The sequence below is a fragment of the Phycomyces blakesleeanus genome, assembly GCF_001638985.1.
Source record: "Phycomyces blakesleeanus NRRL 1555(-) unplaced genomic scaffold PHYBLscaffold_11, whole genome shotgun sequence".
NCBI classification, from domain to species: domain Eukaryota; kingdom Fungi; phylum Mucoromycota; class Mucoromycetes; order Mucorales; family Phycomycetaceae; genus Phycomyces; species Phycomyces blakesleeanus.
In genome coordinates this window covers 1,025,452-1,045,779 of record NW_017265144.1, presented here as the reverse complement: position 1 = coordinate 1,045,779, position 20,328 = coordinate 1,025,452, and the positions used below count along the sequence as shown (strand labels likewise).

The following is a 20,328-nucleotide window of genomic DNA, read 5'->3' as shown; positions in this document are numbered from 1 at the left end:
GTCGTCGGCATCACCATAGTCACCATCAATTTTGTGATTCTGGTGGTCATCACAAGGCTGCAGCATCGCATCCATGGTCTGACTGACTTCGCCGAGGTCGCCTTTGACACATGCGTCCACAAGAATGGCCTTGGGATCAAAACTAACGTGAAGATGGCGCCTTGGCTTGATAGGATCAATAAACACTTGTTCGGCTTGGCGGTCTTGAATGTTCCGACTGCCATTTCGATCGGTTGAGTCGATGATGATGATCTGGTCTATGCCGCCATCGCTGATTGGATTTTCATCAACAGGTGTTGTTGCTGCCGTATTAGTGGTCCTAATAGTAGTCTGGCAACCGACAAATTCAGGGGGTCCAATACTCGGTCTTGCCTCACACAAAGAAAGCGTGGTTGGAGTGAGTGGCCAGGCAGGCTCCGTATCTAAGGATAATACAGTCGAAATTGAAGACGAACGTGAAAGTTGAAGATCCCACTCATCCTCATCCTCTTCCACATCATCGCACTCTTCCTCTTTTACATGCTCTGCTTTTTCTTCTCGCACGTCTTCCAACTCAAGCTCTTCATCATTTTCTTCTTCTTCTTCTGCAACAGGTGAAAGTGGAAAAGCCATGTCCTTGGGTAACACGCACAGGCCGTCATCGGAGAATGTCCGGGGGGGGACGATGGTCAAAGCGATCGGCAGTATTCTTGGACTCCTTTTGAGTGCTACCGACGGCGGAGATGGTCCAAACGGAACTGCTAGGGTAGACGCAAGTTTTTCTACACAGTCGGACAACAATAGGGATGTTGTGCTTTCCGTATCTGAATCCGTCATGTCTGTGTCTGCGTATGCGTCTACAGCTGCGTCTACAGCTGCGTCTGTGTCTACACTTGTGTATGTATCTACGTTTGCATCTGCGTCTACACTTGTGTATGTATCTACGTTTGCATCTGCGTCTACTTCTACGTTTGCGATTGCGATTGCATGTACGTCTACGTTTGCGTCTGCGTCTGCGTCTGCGTCTGTGCTTGTAGGTGTGGCTGAATCTGTAGATATAAATGTAGTTGTAGCTGTGGTTGTAGGTGTAGGTGTGGGTGTAGGTGTAGTTATAGTTATAGTTTTACATATTTGAGTTTCTGTTGTAGTAACTTTTGGTGCTGTTGGCGTGGTTGGTGTGGTTATTGACTTTTGTGATTTTGGTGAGAGAGACTGGGATGCGCTTGCCTTTTGGAGAAAACCAAGACACTCTTGATTATTACAGACGTCTGCAGGCACCAGCTTACGGGCATTTGGAACAGTGGGATCTGCACCCATGTCCAACAAAAGCTTGACCAGACGCGGCATGGCTAAAAAGGATGCCAGATGGAGACTGGTGTTGCGGTTACCCCAGACATGATGAACAAAGGATCGCTGTTCGGCAAGGGTGGCCTTTTGACGGACAAAGGTCAGGATCTGGATGGCTATGCTTTCGTTTTTGTGAAACAGACAGAGCTGGACTGCATTGAGATCTGTAACAGATTTGCCGAATTTGCGGGTGGCTTCCGTACGGACCAGAGGATCGAGCTGGATGACACGGTGCTTGTGTGAGGCCGGATACTGGGACGGGTCGTTGGTCAGCCGAGAGGTCAACAAGACGCGCAGGACATGAGGAAGCTTTTCGATGTCTTGGAAGAGGCGGGTGAGTTCTTGCTTGTCGTTTGTGCTGATGATGGTCTGCAGTGTGCGCCACAGCTTTGAAGGCGAACAGCAGCTGGCAGAGGTGCATCCTTTGCCATGAGACTGGGGGTGACCAGTGTCGTGAGATAGGGTGGCAGGAGATGCCATTTAGTAGTTTTGTTTTTTCGTTTTTTGTTTTTTTTTTGTTTTTTTTTTGTTTGGTTTGGTTTGGTTTGTGTATGTAATTTGTATGTCTTTCTGTCCGTAAGTATTTATATATTTATATTTATATATGTATATATATTATGTGTGTGTGTATATATATATATATATTAAGGTATAAAAAAGAAAGAGTAAAATTGAATCAAAATGAATTGATCAAAAAAAATATATATAAAATATTAAAATATTTAAATATTGAAATCTCCTTTATTTTTTTTTATTAATTATTTTTATACGTTGAGTATAAGAATAAGAAAGTTATATGTACATGTGAAAATGTGAAAGAGAGCAAGAAAGTAAAGAATACTGACAATTGAAATATTTATTTAAAAAAAAAACAGAAATGGTAGAGCGGAGGACATGGAAGATGTAGAATGATTGGGACACGACAACAACAGCCAAAAAAGAAAGAAAAAAAAAGATACAATTTGGGGGATAAAAGCAGGCCAAAGCGTGTGTCTAGTGTGTTTGAAGAAATGTGTGACCAAGAAGTTAGAATATAAATAGACAAGGTAAACAAGATAGATAGATCGATAGATAGATAAATAGATAGATAGATAGCTATCAGTAAGTACAAAAGGTTCGAGACCTTGTTGGAATTGAAGACAAAGTTTTGTATTATATAATTAAAATATGATAATAATGGTGACTATGATGAGCAAATCCGGTCTGGTTATTGAATTCCTTTCAGAAACAAACACACAAACACATAAACCTTCTTGTTCTTACTCTACTCAGTAACACCCCACCCCTTATTTCTTATTCCTCCTCCACCCGTGACCAGACCATTCGATTCTGTTCAACGTAAGACCGAAAGGTGGATATGTGAGTAGCATATGCAAAAAGTAAAAAGCATAAACATAAAAATAACTATACAAATAAACCATTTCCTCCGTCTAGTCTACAAGTCTTTGTATCATTATTATTGGTTGAATTTTTCTTTTTTTTTTCGTTTTGCTGATCATTTTGCTTTATGATTTCTTGTAAACAACTAGCAAAGTTGGACATTCTATTTTATTACATAATATATACATTTAAATCTCATTAGCTCACAAGTCTAAAACGAAAACACCTTTATTTTTGGTAAAAAGTAAATATTAAGTAACACCATTCTTGTGTATGTATATATGCACGAATGTACGTATGTGTTGGAAGATTTTAATGGCCTAGACTAGACGCGTCCAACTTATGAATCAAATTTTACAAACAAATCTAAGCAAAACAAATACAAATACAAATACAGATACAAATACAAATATAAAGATTATTCCTGCCTTTTAATTTGTGTATGTGTGTGCGTTTCTTTTTTCTTTTTAGTTTACTTGACTTTATCCTCACAACTTCTTTATATAAGCCACGTAATTATTATTATTATTATTATTATTATTAACAATTGATTAATTAATTAATTAAATACTTAATTAAATAAATAAATAAGTAAATAGGTAGGCAAGTAGATAAATGGATCTAGCTTACACTACTATAAGCTATATACACATTGTAGACTGTAAAGGTATTTGACATGGTTTTATACTCAGATGCTATAACATGTCACTACAAGCAAACAAATAAAGCACAAGCAAAAGTTGGATCATTTTTTTATATATATAAGAAGCAAAGGAATATTATTTTGATTATCATTATCATTATATCAAGTTTCCAATTCTTAAATACTCAAACCAACAAATAAAATAACAAGACGCTCTACTTGTCACCGAGATCATGGTCGCCCTCCAACTAATACTGATAATAATATTGCTACCAAGACTAGAAAGAACTGAAGAAACAAAGAAAGAATCTGATAGCACGATAGCTGTAATAATTGATATTACTCGAATCTCCAGGTCAATTCTATCTTTTAAATATTAAAAAGGCTCCAATTGACGAAGCATTGACATTAGCATTAGAATTAGAATTGACATTAGCATTGAGTATGGAGATTTAAAAGGTTGAAAAGGCCCGACTTCGAAACATTCAAAATTAATATTGGTGCTAAAGAAGTATTAGGCTTAAGGTAAATGATAGAGGTAAAGAAGAGCTATTGGACTTGTAGTATGTATGAATATATATATATATATATTTATATATACCCACTATATCATTTTATACTTTTTAAACTTATGTTGCTTAGTTTAAATATTTTCTATTCCAGCACATTGAACCTTTCTTTTTAAAATATCAGCCACACTTGCTACATAAGCATCTTCTTAAGTGTCTGCTTTCAGTTTTGAGATTTTAAAGGTTTTTTTTTCCAATTCATACCATTTTATACTTTTTAAACTTATGTTGCTTAGTTTAAATATTTTCTATTCCAGCACATTGAACCTTTCTTTTTAAAATATCAGCCACACTTGCTACATAAGCATCTTCTTAAGTGACTGCTTTCAGTTGAGATTTTAAAGGTTTTTTTTTTCCAATATATGTCGGTATTTAGACATCTTCAAGGATACTTAAATATCCGAACCCCCTTTTTTTTTCGATCCCTTCCCTATTTAGATCCCCTAATGTCGTACCTTTAATCCCTTGGAAGAGTGGCAGCCACCAAAACCAACTTATCTCCACCATCTCACAACGTCCCACACCCTCTCTCTCTCTCTTTTATATATATATATATTAGTTTAGGGGCTTCTCAAGCACCCACCAAGGTCTTAAATTTTGGCGGTGATTTCTATATATGGATTGGCGAAAGTTATCTAAATTAGTAACCTTCGCCAACAAAATTGACTAAATTAGGAAACTTTCGCTAATACTTATTTGGATTTCAACGCCAACTTTTAGGACCTTGGCGAGTGTTTGAGAAGGCCCTTATTTATTTAATTTTCTTTTTCTCTTATAAGAAATATATAGTCCAAGCGTAAATATACGTGTGTACTGTGTTTGTGTGTGTGGTTAGATGTACAGAAAGAAAATTGGGCATTTCGTAATTAAAAAAAAAAAGCAGAATAACAAAGCCCTCTCCCCGGTCAGGGCTTCACAAACGTTATCCAAATCATTTCTTTTTTTTTTTAAAAAAAAAATCCCTAGATGAAATTGTATGAGTAGACCCTTCCTATTCTTCTTATTCTTCTTCTTTTCCTTATTTGGTACTCTGTGCATATGAATATGAATGAAAGAGTGAATGATATATTGAATGAGTGAGTGAATGAGTTCATTTGACATGAATTTTTGTTGCTGTAGGGTATCATTTCATAGTTTTGCTGAAGATAATATGTCAAAATCATAAGCTAATGGTTTAAAGTGTTTTAAATGATTAGGACTAAAACACAACACAACAAGAATAACAATAGTAGTAGTAGTATCGATGTCATCAAACAAGGGTAATATAATTAATAGATAAGGTTTATTTGAAAGAGTACGCACAGAGGTTGAAAGGTTTACTGTCATTTCAACCCGTGCACGAGTATAATATATATACAGGTGTGTGTGTGGGTATAATATTCGGTTTTTGTGGAGAAAGTTAGATAATATTTGAGGTTAAGTATATTTGATAATGATGAGCTGGAGTGGTACTCAATAGAACTGATGGACTGGAAATAGGATCAATTAAAAAAAAAAGACGAGTGAAAGTCATCAAATAATATATATATATATGTATTTATTTATTTATATAACAATTTTTTATTTTTATTTTGATAGGTTCGTACAAAGAATCTAACCTAGTACCTCATCTAATGTGACTAACCAGGAACATCCTATTATCCACGCGCACATACGCACACAAAAGCTATGGACAAAAAGAGAAAAAATCGGTTCATGAAACACTAATAGTCTAGAAGCACGATAGACTTGGCGGCAGACACAATGACATCTCACAAAATACTAATATATATATATATAGACAAATCACCTGACAGACTTTCGCAGTAGTTTGATTTTTTCTTTTTATTATTCGCGTTACCAGATGAATAAATTCAAGGGCGTAAAGAAAGAGAAAGAAAGATAAAGGCTTGGACAGTTGAGGATTGTTTAATCGCTCAGGGCAGCTGTGTGGCTGTGGCTATAAGTGGATATGAAAACAGGCAACAAGGTTGCTGCTAAAATTGGGAAAAATAAGTCTTGGCTATCAAGTGGGCTAAAAACAGTAGAATACTAATAATAATAATAAAAATCAAAAAAAAATCGATCAATTGATCCGGCCATTTGACGGACTGGTTGGACAAGAGATAGAGGATATGAATGTGGCTGGCGCTAAAGAGTGCAGCCGGAACAATATGGTGAGGAGCAACTGGGGTACAAAGATCTACTTGCACATACCAGAACATACGGATATATGCAGATGTAATGCAGCATTGTGTAGTACAGTGCAGTGCAGTACAGTGCAGTACAATACAGCCAAGTATAGTGTAGTGTAGAGAGCGATTGTTGAAGATATATATATATATATATATATATATATTGAGTCCTAGTGTACAGCGGGAACTCATTCAATAATGATGTAAGTTATGACATACAGCTTGGATTATATATATGTATGTATGTCAATAGGATAAAGAAGTTACTGTCGTCATTTGTAGGCGAAGATAAACAAAGAAACTAAAAAAGGAATGATGTCTTATTATTGTTCTATTGATTGATGCCTGGGGTGAACAGACAATCAGCCCTTGGGTGAATACAAGGCGTACATTAAATCACAAATAAAATAAAAACGAATAAGCCAAAGGAAGATAAAATTGGCTGGAAATTTAAGCCACAATCAAATTCCATCTTGAGCCACTCTTTTAAATAAATAAATATTTATGATTATGCTGTCAATATTATTGTTATTTTCGGGCTATCTCAAAGAGAATGTTATGATAGCCTTTTTATATTCATAGTTATATTATTATATAGACAACCCACACAATAACAATAGCAATAGCAATAGCAATTAAAATAGGAATATACAAAGCCGTAAGAAAATAGGCTTGGTTTATGTAGTACAACAAAGATCGGTAATGATGTGTAGATGACGCTGAATGAGGTACACAGGCCAAATAGGATACCAAACATACACACATGGACATATTATAGATGTGTGTTTTGTTATTATGTCAGTGACATGAAATTTGCCTGAATTTCTGTAGTCAGGTACAGAATCTTATAAATGTTACAAAGAATAGTCAGAAAGAAAGGGGAAGAAAAGGGAAGGGGAGGAAGGAGAGAGAGAGAAAGAGATTTTAGATAATTATTATCATATTTATATTGTGTGTTTTTTTATGATATATATATTTGGGATACTTTATACATTATGTACACCGTATACATACGTTATGTATGCAAGCTGCAATCCGTTTCTATTGTTACTGTTGCTTGCATAGCCTTTTTATTTTTATTTTTATTTTTATCTATTTCTTATTCAGCAAATCTTGCTAAAACGCCACCCTCTTTCCTTGTTTGGGCATCGTAGATCCAAGGGAAGCCACTTTCCCTTCTTTTTAAATACATATAAAAATAAATACAAATACCAAAAAAAGGAAGAAGAAGAGGAAGAAGAGGAAGAAGAAAAAAGGTGTCGGGTATTAAATATCGACAAAACGCAAAACGATAGGTCGATCCCCTTTATATATATATAAATAATAAGAAAAGGAGGCATATAAATGAAAAGGCATGAAATAAAGTAAAGAAGAAGAAAGAGAGGCTTTAAAGAAGCTTTCATTTTTATAAATAAATAAAGATATATACTTCTTTAAATAAAAAAGAAAAAAACAAGAAGAACAAAAGAAGATATCTTTGACATTATATATATGTTATTTAACATAAACACTAATAGTAATAACGTATTAAGATAAGAAATCCCAGCACATCACCAACAAAGGAACATGAACACAGATATAAGCCAAAAATGGCAATTAAAGACTACTGAATATTATTTTTGAATAAAAATAAATTATCGGAAGCTAGCCAGTTGGTTAGCTGGTTAGTCATTCAGTCATTCAGTCATTCAGTCAGCCTTTCCATCTTTTTATATATATATGTCTGTATCTGTACGATACTCTCTCAGTATATACTTTTATAAGTATATTTCTTATTTTAAAATAGGTGTGACACGAAAGGGAAAAGCCGAGTTTAACAAACTAGATTAAGTACAAAACTAGTATCGTGTGTAATGTAGATAAAATATTTATTCCGTATTGTATAAATATCTTTTATATACATATATACTTTTTGTATTGCGCTTCAAAAAATAATAAAAAAATAAAAAAAAAAAACTATGAATAAAAAGATTATTATTTCCAATATTGATTTCAAAGCTTTGGTTCTTCTGCTATTCTTTTTAATTTTTATTTATATAATATATATACATTTCTTACCAAACAGTACATAGATACATACATTTGTACATACATTATACATTTATATACATATATTTCCCCTATTTTTCTTTTTCCTCTTCTTCTTCTGCTTTAGTTACTTGAAAATATAGATATATATAATATATATAATATATATATATATATATATATATTTGTTCCCTTTTTTGTATTCCTGATTTATATATTATATTATTTATATTCTAATATAAATTATATATATATTATATACATATATTTATAATTCCCTCTTTCTTTCCTTCCTACTTTCCTTCTTTCCTTCCTTCCTTCCTTCCTTCCTTTCTCTCTCTCTCTCTATCTCTTTCTTTCTTTATTTCTTTTTTATTTTATATATATATTTTATATATTAACTTCATTCCTTTTTTTTTGGTGAAAAAAAAAAAAAGAAGAAAGAAAGAAAGAAAGCAGCATAAAAAGCATAAAATCATAAACTCTCGATCCCTTGTTTATTCGATAACTTCTCAACACCTCTTCCCTTTCTCTACTACCTTTTGTTGCTGTTGCTGTATTGGTTGGAACGACCCATGCGGGAATCTCTCTTCAAAATGTTCGGTTCCTTTCAAATAGTCCAGGAAGTGTCAGGATCAACGAACCAACCGTCATCAACATCATCGTCAACGATGCCAACCTCCACAATTACAGAGCCAACTGCGACCACGACGGCGACGAATGCATCGACGACGACGACGAACAACAACAACAATAACAACAATAACACAAAAAATAATAATAACGATGTTACTGTTGATGTCAATAGTAATCATAATCATAAAAATTATAGTAACAACAACAAAAATAATAATACCTCAAGGTTGACAAAGACAATGTCGGCAATGTTTACGGATTCAGCGATAAACCGATCAGACCTACTTTCGCTCGAAGAAGAAAACTCTTTTTTAACGAGTAATTACAACCAAAATTATAACAACGAAAAATACTTAATACCGAGTCGAAAATCAGCATCGTCGACATTAGCTTCAACAACAACAACAACAACATCATCATCATCATCATCATTATCATCGTCAACCGCAACTGCGATCTCTACCTCTACCTCCTCTTTGAACTCGATTTCCAATTCCAATTCGCATTTCCCTTCAACCTTCCCCTTGTCGATTTCGGTTCCTACTCGCACCCGGAGCTTTGTACTCACAATCCCTTCATCTCCAATCTCAATGTCCGTACCTTCCCCTGTACGAACCCACGCACGGAAGAACTCGAAATACAGAATTCGCCACCATCGACCGAGACAATTGACAAACGCATCCCAATCCCAACCACAACCACAACCACAATCATACCAACACATGTTGAATGGTAAAAAGTCTAAATCACAAAAACTTCTCTGTCTATGGCCTCTACCGGTCATCACTCGCTATATCATCGTCATCTCTGTCTTTTTGTCGGCCCTGAACTTCTTTGACCTTATTGAACTCAAATGCTCAGCCCCTTCGTATGTCATCCACCGACTCGAGATCGCCAACCTCTTCTTGTCTCCATTTCTCTTTCAGTTTTCTTTGCCGACCGTCCTTTTGTTTGGCTGGAACGTCCTGATTCTCGGTTTGTTCGAGGAGTCGTTGGCACACATGTTGGGCAACACGCGCCGGTTCATTAAAGTCTTATTGGGCGTGGTATTTACGGTCTGCACAACGCGTCAAGTCATTGGTTATCTGTTCACCAAATCTACAGGCTGGGCCGTTCCGTTATTATTCTTTAGTGATTCCGCCCACGAGTGTAGTCAAGGTATGTAATTATATATATTTATTAAAAAAAATATATTTATTTTATTTTATTTTTACACATTTTAAAAAAAAATTATAATTATAATTATATATATAATAATTACAAGTCCATTAGACATATTATAGTATATTATAGTATATTATAGCGTATTATGGTATAGTGTAGGGTCTGTGTGTGTGTCTGTGCATTTAAGGTAGATAGACACACAGACACAAACAAAAAGACAAACAAAAATTATATACATAAAGAGAGAGAGAGAGAGAGGGGGGGGGTGAAGGGGGTGTGTGTGTGTGTGAAGGATACTAATAATAATAAAAAATAAAGTGAGGGAAATAAGGTGGGGGTGTGAATTAAGAATCGAATGAAATAAATAAGAGAGACCGTGTCCTATTTCTTGTTTAATTTGTTGAGAACACGCTTGTAAACCAATAAATAACAAATTTACTTTTTATTTGATTTCTAATAGGTTTGGCGCCGTTTCTGTTTGCTTTATTGGTCGTACAGTCATTAAATATAGAGGACAAGTACATCCTTATTTACGGAGATGAAGACTCTCACAACAAGCTGACCGTCCACAAGGTCGTACTTCAATTTCTGATGTGTCTGGTCAACTACACGGTCAAGAACATCCTCTGGTGGTCTTTGACCGGACTATTGACAGGTTATATGACCACGGTCCTGATCCAGTCCTGGCTTGCACGAGAAAAGTGGTACGATCACCATTATTACCGACAGCAGCAGATACACCAAATCCAAATCCAAATGCAACAACAACAACAAGAAGGAGGAGGAGGAGAACAAGAACCAGAACAAGAAGGAGAAGAAACAAAAGACATGAACGAGTTTATTGTTCAGGAACGGTACCGACGGACCCCTCTATGGAGGATTTTGTGGTTTACCATGAAAAAGGCAGCATTCGTGGTTGGCGTGACACTGTCGGTTCTCTTGATCTGTAACTCTTACCATACCCGAGAGTACCTTGTCGAACCAGCGACGATGAACGGAATGTCAAATGATCGATATATGTTTACCTTTGTATTCATGACTGCTCCCCGACGCTCCAACCCACCTTATCTCACCCGTACCCTGGAATCCTATCTTGCCAACTGGCCTGTGAACCCTGCCCCAAACTCACTTTACAGCCGAATCCAGACAGTGGTGTACACCCATTTTACCAATCATTCTCAGTTCGACGCCGCCCGAGAACGGTTTGCAAATGATCTCAAGGGACAGCAGTACATCCGGTGGATTCGGGAGGAAGGAGATCAACTCAACCAGCGCCTGCACGTCTCAAAGGCACTTGATCTGGTCACCGACAATATGCAGACTACTTACATTGCGCTAATGGAAGACGATTTCCCGGTCTGTGGTGCACATGAATGGCGTGAGATCGAAAACGTAATCTACAAGGCAAACCAGCAAGTGCCAAACCACTGTGGAATTTTTGTTGGCACAGGTGGAAGGTAAATATCATATAAATATAGAAACTTAAAGAAGTTGTCGATAGAGAGAAATGAATATAAAATGATCAAGATCATTTATTTATTCATTACAAAATGTAAACATAAACAAGATGTTTTATTTTATTTATTTATTTTGATGTTTGTGCAACCCAAATCTCACCTACATTTCTATTTCTATTTTGTGTTTGTGTTTGTATTACCAAAACAAAAAATCATATATATATATATATATATATATATTTATATTTATATTTATATTTATATGTGTGTGTCTATAGTGGATTGTTTCTTAAGCCAAAGATAGCCAAGCTTGTTTCAAGGCTTCTTTTACAATACGACACCATGCCACCAGATATCATCATCCAAAAGTGCCTTTTGGGTGAACTGCCCGAATGCCAAGAGTGCAGCCAGTCGCTTGTTACAAGCAAAACGCTCTTGATGTACCATATTGGCTACAATACCTCTACTAGTCATGACCGGACATACAAAAAGAATGATTTCCAGTGCGGATGGCGACATCCTTTTGTAAGTCTTTTTTTTTTGGCTTTCTTTTTCTTCTGATTGCTTTACACATTTATTAATTTTCGCCTTTTTTTTTTGTAGAATGGAGATCCTAATGTCATTACTCTCTAAAGAACTACGACAAAAATCAAAAAAGGAAAAGACAAGAAGTCCTTTTTTTTTGTTTCTCTTCTTTGTTTAAACAAAAGAATCCGAAAAAGAAGAAAGAACAGGAGAATCTGAAGAATTCGAAGAAGGTTCAGAAAGAATATGGAACCCTTTTCAAATACATCAAAAACACACACACACACATAACTCTTTATTTTATCTCTTCTACCTCTTCTACTACTTCTACTACTTCTACTACTACTTCTTCTACTTATTCTTTTAAACCACTTATATCTTTTTCAATATTTCTTTTTATTCTTTATTACTACTACTACTATTATTATTATTTTTGTCTTCTTTATTATTACACTATAATTTTTCCTTTTTTTTTTTTTACATTTTAGACCAATAATTATGGTCAAACCCTTTAACTAACTTACCTACTTTACTTTACTTTACTTTACTTTAACTATCTCTTTATCTCTTTATTTTCTTTTTCTTCTTTATATGTCTTTACTCAAAGTCGATAAGCGAGAGAGAAAATAGAGAGAAAAATAATCCCTTGTACAATAATGTTATTACTGTATTTTGAAAGAATATTTACACCCATAAAACACCAAACACGTCTTACATTTTATTTGTTATTTGTCATTATAATAAGCAAACCTACTAAATGAAAATAATAACTTATTTATACTTCTTTTATTTCTTAATATATATATATATAAATCTATAGTCTATAGTCTATATAATAATGAATGAACAAATGAAATGAAATTAAATGAAAGCAAAGCAAAAATAAATAGATAATTTTATTATGATTATGATTATTATTATTCTTTTTTTTTTTTAATCGTCTTGTTCAAAAATACTGATAAGTTCTTTAGTATATTTTGCAATCTCATATGCTTCCTTGGCCAGGTCACGCTTGGCAGCCGCAGTAGCAGTAGGGGGAGGAGGTGAAGATGATGAAGACGAGGTAGACATATGATTTTGGTTGGCCTGGCCAAAGAACCGGTCTCTGATACGCACAAGGGTTTCGTTGCACTCGGTCAGGTTTGCCAAAACATGTTCTCCGCGGTGACGATAGGGTCTGCCCTGAGCCGACTCAATCGTGCTCTGAGAACGCACGACCACAAGAGTAACGATATCCACAATCGAAGAAATAATCGATTTCACTTGACCGCTCTGGTGAGGAGGTAAACGCAGTGCACTCAACAAACCTTGGATGGCCTCTACAATATGCTCAGTCTCTGTTTTCAAATAACTCTAAAAAAAAAATTAATTAATATTGGTATTGGTACTGGTATTAGTATCTTTAGTTTTAGTTTTAAGTTTAATTGTAAACTTACGGCAAGTTCTTGTGGTGAAAGTGATCGTTCACCTCTTGATGGATTTGGTGAGGATAATGGTGAATAGTTTGTCGAGACCTCATTATAGGCTTGGTTTGTGTGATAGTTGTGATTTTGGCTTTGGCCTTGGCTTTGATTCTGGATTTGAGAAATGTAACCTTGGTTTGGCTGAGGCGCATAATTATTATGCTCAATACGTGGGGATTGTGCTGTTCTTGCGGTTGATGTTGATGTTGATGTTGATGTTGATGTTGAGTTTGAGGTTGGCGCTGATTTTGTTGCTGTGGCTACACGACTAGAATAGTCTTGTTGTTGCTGTTGACGGCTAAAATATCCTTTGGTAGGTGAAGGCTCGGCCCGCGTGGGTGGTGCAGAAGAGCCTAAAGAGGTGGTTGATGCTGGCAAGGAAGTCAGGGACGTAGAAGATAATAATGCAGATGATGATGAAGATGAAAATATTTGTTGTTGCTGATGTTGCTGCTGTTGATTTGGTTGCTGTTGCTGACTTGGTTGTTGTTGTTGTTGTTGTTGTTGTTGTGGTCGTAGTTGGGATGACATGCCAAGAAATTTGACTAGTTCAACAACCACGACTGTGACCTGACCTGCAGCCACATCCACAAGACTGACGGGACTGATCCCTTTTCCATTAACATGATTTCTTGAAGCCGCCAGTAGGTCTGACAGGGCAACCGAAAATCCAACCTTAAGCTGACCTAGCTTAGCCTGCTTGTCTGACGATAACGATAACGATGCCGATTGAAGTTGACCAGATGCTTCTGCAGATTCGATGTCACTTGTCACTGCTCTGCATATCTTTACCAAACGTGACATTACTGAAAGAATTCCAGAAGGGTGGCTTGATCTATCAAATGCATAATTATTATGATTATTACTGTTGCTGTTACTGTTGCTGCTGGTGAATATTTTACTAGCCTTTATGCTCGTATTTCTATCTCTTTCTTTGTTTCTTACCTTGCAACTTGTAATAATTTATGAATGCAATCTTGATAATCCATAATATTGTCCACCAAGATAATGCCATCTTTGGTTGGCTTCAAGAACTCGCTCTTTGAAAGATCTTGCTGGTAAAGTTCGGTAGTATAAAGTGAAGAAGCTAAAATAAATGATGATATCATAAAATTACAATGAAAAAATATATATATAATTTAATTATCATTTAAATAAATAAATAAATTAGTTTTTAGTTTAGTTTTGATTTGATTTGATTTGATTTGATTTGTTATATATCTTTATATCGTTAGTTTCATTTCGATTTCTTGAACCCAAATCCGTATTCCCATCCGTATATCCTATAAAAACACACGCACACAAGATCTTCCCCTCTATCTCTTTTCCGCTCCTTTCCCTTTTTATCATATAGAATCTTTCATGTATTCCAATTTACGATATATAAATAAAATAAAATAAAGTAAAATAAAATTACCTTTGTAAGACCGCAACTCTAAACGAGCATTTTGATACTTTGTTTCAAGTTGTTTCAACTTTTATGTGTATATATTTTATATATAAAAAAAGAAATGAAACATAAAAATAAGATAAAGATAAAATCATCTTTAATTTCTTACCTCTTCAGCATACTCTTGTACACGTGTATCAGCTTGTTCTTTATCAATCTGTAGGGTCGCATTGCTTTCTGATAATCGATGCAATTCATCAAGAAGTGGCAAGGTTTCTTGCTTGATTCTGTTGATAACCTACAATCAAATCAACAATATATATATATATTCGAAGCAAAGTTAGTTTATTAAAACCCACTATACCCTAATTAATAAATTACCTGTTGTTGTTCTAGACGAGCATCTTCAAGATGTTGATAGCGGTCCTGCCACTTTTCAAGTTCTTCCTGAAGTGCTTCTATTCTAATACTATTTTCTTTGTCTGCCTAAATATATATATGGGTGTGTTTCGATAGTTAGTTTACTTTTAACTCTTTTTTATATTGTTGCTGTTCTGTAAAGATATATATATATATATATATATATATATATATATATATGTATTCATGTCCACCACAACTACTCCAAAAAAGGTTATTACTTACTTTTTTGAGCTGTTCCAATTCCTTTTCAGTAGCCAGATTTGAACTTGATTCTATCGACTGTTTTATATTATAAATAAATAAATATATTTTATTGTATTGTATTGTATTGTATTACTTGCCTCTTTCTCGTTTTCAAGTTGTCGAATTCGCCTAGTTAAATTGGCTATCTGGTCTTCATATTCTTGCCTGAGTTTTGTGTTCAGAGATCGAGATTCATTGAATGCCGATTGGGGTGTAGAGGGAGAATTGCGAACCATGTTACCGAGATCGTTCATCAGCATATCAAGGGATTCGTCCTGATCGTTTTTATCCTTGTGGATTATATTTGCAATAGGTTTTGGCCCTAACCCTCCAGATAATAATCCCTGTGCCTGACCTTGACCTTTTGGCCAATCGGGTTCTTGATGGTGCCCAACCGGACTCTTTGGAGAATAAGGCGAGTGTGGTTCGTTATCATCATCATCGTCGTCGTCGTCGTCATCATCAGTGTAGTGTCCTCTTTCGACATTGATCATTCCTTTTACGGGTACGATTTGAGTTGCCTGGCTTGGTGGTTGTGGATTAGTGCTGTTTGAAAGTTGTTTTGTGAGAAGAGGCATTGGAGGCATTGGTGGACGATGAGAATCCTTTTTTTTTGTATATAGAAAAATAAATAAATCAAAAAATTTGTACAATAAGAAGAACAAATTTGTTAGTTTTGATTTTAGAAAGATAATTCATTTGAAATTCTATGCTAAGAAAAAAAAATAAGAACAAGAATCATTGAGAATATCTTTACTTCTTGATCTGTTACTTGTGGATATCTTCTTGTGAGCTCATAATAAACATCACTAGCCAGGTCTGTGAAGCGTAACATTGGTAAAGTGGCTAGTTTCTGTCGTGCCTGATTACGCTTTGGGTGAAAATCGGGTCGGACAGCCAGAAAAGGTACTTTTTAAGATTATTATTATTATTATTATTTTAAAAAATAAATAAAAATAAAATGCACACACACGCACACACGCACAAAGAAAAATAAACGGTATTTTTTTTTTTTTTTTTTTGGTTATCATTGTTGTCATGGTTACAATTAATTTACGAGAAATACACACATATATATATAAAACAATAAGTTAATGAAGAATTATCAAATGCTTATTTCTTACTTGAATCTTAAATCTTAAATCTTATTTTTTATTTTTATTTTTATTTTTATTGGCTTACATAGTTTATCACCAATATTACGCCTAACCAATTCATCGTATACATCCATGGCCAATTCATGAAATTGTGAGTTGTTTAATTTGGAAAGTTTGTGGCGTGCAGATACTCTTTGTGGACTTGGGCCTTCCATAGCCTCTAAAATAATTATATAATTATACATATATTTAATATATTATAAAAATCATAATACAACATAATACAATACGATAATGATTTATATATATATATATATATACCTTTTTGTAAGAATGACTGGAGGTGTTTCTTCAACTCAACATAATAAGTGCGTGCAGTAGTATCATATCCTGATGTACTAGTTGCTCTGCTTGCTGATGATGCCAATGAATGAGATCGAGAATTGGTCATTGACCGAGATGAGGTTGAGTTTGTTTCGCTGTTTTGTCCCCAGTCATCGTAAGGTTGCGATTGAGATGGAGGGTATCGAGAATAAGCCATGGTATTAATTATTCCTTATTTCTTGTCTCTTTATTATTATTATTTTCTTCTTCGTCTTTGTTTTGCTTTTTTTTAGGTGGTTTGAAAGTGCTGGTGAGTTAAGATATGAGAAAGTATGTACGAGGAATAAGAAGAAGTGAAAAAAAAGGAGAGTAAGTAAAAGTAAAAGAAGAAGAAGAAGAAGAAAGTAATAGACTTTCTATTGAGAATATACTTTGATCTTATTACTATTATTGAGCCTTTTTTTAAAAAAAATAAATAATATATATATATATATAATATCGATATCTATCTATCTATATATAAATATTAATATAAATATTTTATTAATTAATATTAAAATATATATAAATATATAATAATTAAATAGGAAAAAGAAGTGTACAAATCACAATAGACATCTTTAAATAAAATATATATATAAATATAAATATATATATATATATATAAAATAGAGTACAAAAACGGTTCGTACGACCAATAATGTTTAAACCTGGAAAATATATAGAAGAATTTATTCGTTTGTAACTCACATGCAAAAATACATATATATAAAGAATGGCTGTTCAGGGAATCAGTCAGTCTCTTTCACACACAGGTACAATTTAAATAAATAATTTTTTTTTCATATGAATTTCTTTGGTGTATTTTACAACATCTTTACCCATCTTTACCCACAATTACCAAAGAAAACCTTAATTTGATTTATATATATATATATATATAATTCAATATAATATAATACAATGATTATTTTAAAATGGTAGTTAAGAGCTTAATGAACACACTCACACACACACACATATATATATATATTGTTTTGATTGTTTCAAATTGTATATATTATATTTCAAATTCTGAAAAAGAAAAAAAAAGAAAAGAAAATGTAAGTAAGAAAAAGAAAATAACGAGAATAAGTATGACTTTTTTTTTTGGTGGTGGGGAGGTAGATAGATAAGGTGAATAAAGGTGAGGTGAATGAGTAAGTGAGAGAGTAAATTAAATGAGTGTTTTTTTTTATATGTGTAAAAGTTTATAGCACACATAAGATACACTAACAAAATTAATCAAAAAAAAAGAAATATATATATATATATAATGGATTAATGAATAGAAAGGAAAAAGAGGTGGGGGTTTGGGAGGGAAGGGGGTTTATGTACACATTCTAAAACAATGACAATAATTTCTTGAGATTACCGATAGAGTTATATATCATATATATCATATATATAACAGAAACACACGAACACACATATATAAAATATGTGTGAATGAGTGAGCAAGTGTTATATTTGTTATATATGTATATATGTATATATATATACATATATATTCTTAAGCCAATTTGAGGGAGTGCATGTTTTGAGCCTCTCCTTGCTTCTCAAGGCCATCAGCATATTGGAATGCACCACTAGAAAGAAGAAAAAAGAAGGGAATTAATATTATACCTATTAGAGAAATAGCCTTCTTTTTATATATTTAATAGCTCACCTTGTTTCGTACTCGTACATATCAAGAGCAACCACACAACTTTCACGAACAACCTGCTCATTGTCTTGTCTAAAAGACTCGAGGATCTCAAGAACCTGAGGAGTGGCAATTGAACCCAAAGCCTCGGCAGCTTCATGGCGGACCATGTGTGCTTCCTTACTATCCCTCAGGGTTTCTGTCAAAGCAGGGACTGAGGCAGGATGCTGCATTTGGCCAAAGATGTAAGCCACTACATACACATACACATACACACAAAAATATATAAATTTAGTACCAATAATAATAATAATAATAATAGCAAATTATTTGTATATCTAATTTACCTTCGTGACGAAAGAGGGCACTCTTGTCCTTTAATCCAGTTGCAAGAGCAAGAACAGCTTCGGGAGTTCCAATCTCACGCAGAGCAAACATGGCTCTGTAACGTTCAAAGAGAGACAGATCGGTGTTGTTCAACTGAGAACGGAGTTCTTCGATCGATTTGGTCGAGGTGCTTGGTGGGGCAGGATCAACAGAATTGTAGCAGCTCTTGTTGGCCTCTCTCTCGGCCTTGTTCTTGGGATCATTGTCGTAACGGATCTTGTCAATGGCCAATTCGCAGGTCTCAACCACAGACTGGTTGGGATCCTTCAAGTACTCTTCCAAAACAGGCAACATCTCAATCGATCCAATAGCACCAATGGCTTCAGCAGCCTATATGTATATATATATATATATATAGAAAATATAAATTAATTAATATATGTATGTATATATGTATATATGTATATATAATTGATCCATTATTTATTTATTTATTTATTTATTTGGTTTCATTCTTATTCTCCTTTATATAGATACATAAAGGAATTTGTGACATTTGATATATTTACTATTATTACTATTACTATTATTTCTCGTATTATTATTTTTTTTACTTGCCTCATGGCGAACCATCTCGTGTTCAATAGGATCAGCCAAGACCTTTGTAAGAACAGAGTTGGCACGGGGGTTACCAATCTGACCAAGACAATAAGCCAATTCATGCTTCAACAAAGCAGAATCATCAGCAAGAGCTAAACAATTTATTTAAGAGAGAAATTAGATTATATGTATAAATATAAATATCTCTAGTTACCTTTGGCAATAATGTCAATCGAGCGATCGTCGGCAATGTTCTTCAATGTGAACAAGGCACGGAATCTCTCGGCAAGAGGAGTGGTTCCAGTGGTGTTGCACAAGGCATTCTCGAGATACTCATAGTTGACATTAAGCTGATCGACCATGGTGCAAATTGGATTTTATGAGAGAAACAAGAAACAATAAAAAAATATATATAAAAAATATATATAAAGATATTATATTATATTATATTATATTATATCGTAATATAATAAAAATTTAAAGCAAGCCCAAAATAATAAAGTAAAAAAAAAAAATGATGGGAACTCTAGGGACGTGTGGCTTTGAACAACTTCAAAAGTTTATTCAGTTGCTCAACATACTTGGGATTCGGTTCTGTAGTCTGTTCATCTAACTAAGCTAGCTAACTAGATGTTTGGCTATATGTATTTACGTATGTAGGTTTGACTTGATCCCTTTTTATCTTTTCTTCTTTCTTTCTTTTATTCTTTTTTTTTATATTTTATTTTATTTCATTATCTTTTTTTTTTTTTCCCATTCTTATTTTATATATTTTCTTGATTATTTTTAACTATAAGAGTAAGCGTAATTTATATATTTATGGTTTTTAATCTCCGTTTCGCATTTTCTTCAAAAATAAAATATATAAGATTAAC

General features: G+C 34.0%; 5 protein-coding genes across 5 annotated transcripts; 2 read left to right on the top strand and 3 right to left on the bottom strand.

The window, feature by feature from the left end:
- Positions 1 to 418: 418 nt before the first annotated feature.
- PHYBLDRAFT_158933 (hypothetical protein) lies at positions 419 to 1,161 on the top strand. The gene has a single exon (XM_018433879.1). The coding sequence runs from the start codon at positions 815 to 817 to the stop codon at positions 1,112 to 1,114; it is 300 nt and encodes a 99-aa protein (XP_018291468.1). The 5' UTR covers positions 419 to 814; the 3' UTR covers positions 1,115 to 1,161.
- A 7,569-nt stretch (positions 1,162 to 8,730) lies between these two features.
- On the bottom strand, positions 8,731 to 9,540 carry PHYBLDRAFT_66038 (hypothetical protein; the record flags this gene model as incomplete). The annotated part of the gene is made up of 2 exons (XM_018441576.1): positions 8,731 to 8,912; positions 9,117 to 9,540. 2 exons carry the CDS (start codon positions 9,538 to 9,540, stop codon positions 8,731 to 8,733), a joined length of 606 nt encoding a protein of 201 aa, XP_018291467.1.
- A 217-nt stretch (positions 9,541 to 9,757) lies between these two features.
- PHYBLDRAFT_168781 (hypothetical protein) lies at positions 9,758 to 12,010 on the top strand (the record flags this gene model as incomplete). Its single annotated transcript, XM_018435939.1, has 4 exons — positions 9,758 to 9,914; positions 10,381 to 11,377; positions 11,656 to 11,902; positions 11,981 to 12,010. 4 exons carry the CDS (start codon positions 9,758 to 9,760, stop codon positions 12,008 to 12,010), a joined length of 1,431 nt encoding a protein of 476 aa, XP_018291466.1.
- Positions 12,011 to 12,835: 825 nt separating this feature from the next.
- PHYBLDRAFT_168780 (hypothetical protein) lies at positions 12,836 to 17,059 on the bottom strand (the record flags this gene model as incomplete). Its single annotated transcript, XM_018435938.1, has 12 exons — positions 12,836 to 13,255; positions 13,339 to 13,718; positions 13,941 to 14,200; positions 14,311 to 14,452; positions 14,783 to 14,840; positions 14,925 to 15,053; positions 15,137 to 15,241; positions 15,401 to 15,450; positions 15,516 to 16,026; positions 16,179 to 16,330; positions 16,604 to 16,738; positions 16,840 to 17,059. The coding sequence occupies 12 exons, from the start codon at positions 17,057 to 17,059 to the stop codon at positions 12,836 to 12,838; spliced, it is 2,562 nt and encodes an 853-aa protein (XP_018291465.1).
- Positions 17,060 to 18,394: 1,335 nt separating this feature from the next.
- On the bottom strand, positions 18,395 to 19,815 carry PHYBLDRAFT_155463 (hypothetical protein; the record flags this gene model as incomplete). Its single annotated transcript, XM_018433408.1, has 5 exons — positions 18,395 to 18,470; positions 18,551 to 18,779; positions 18,874 to 19,243; positions 19,472 to 19,605; positions 19,668 to 19,815. The coding sequence occupies 5 exons, from the start codon at positions 19,813 to 19,815 to the stop codon at positions 18,395 to 18,397; spliced, it is 957 nt and encodes a 318-aa protein (XP_018291464.1).
- Positions 19,816 to 20,328: the final 513 nt, after the last annotated feature.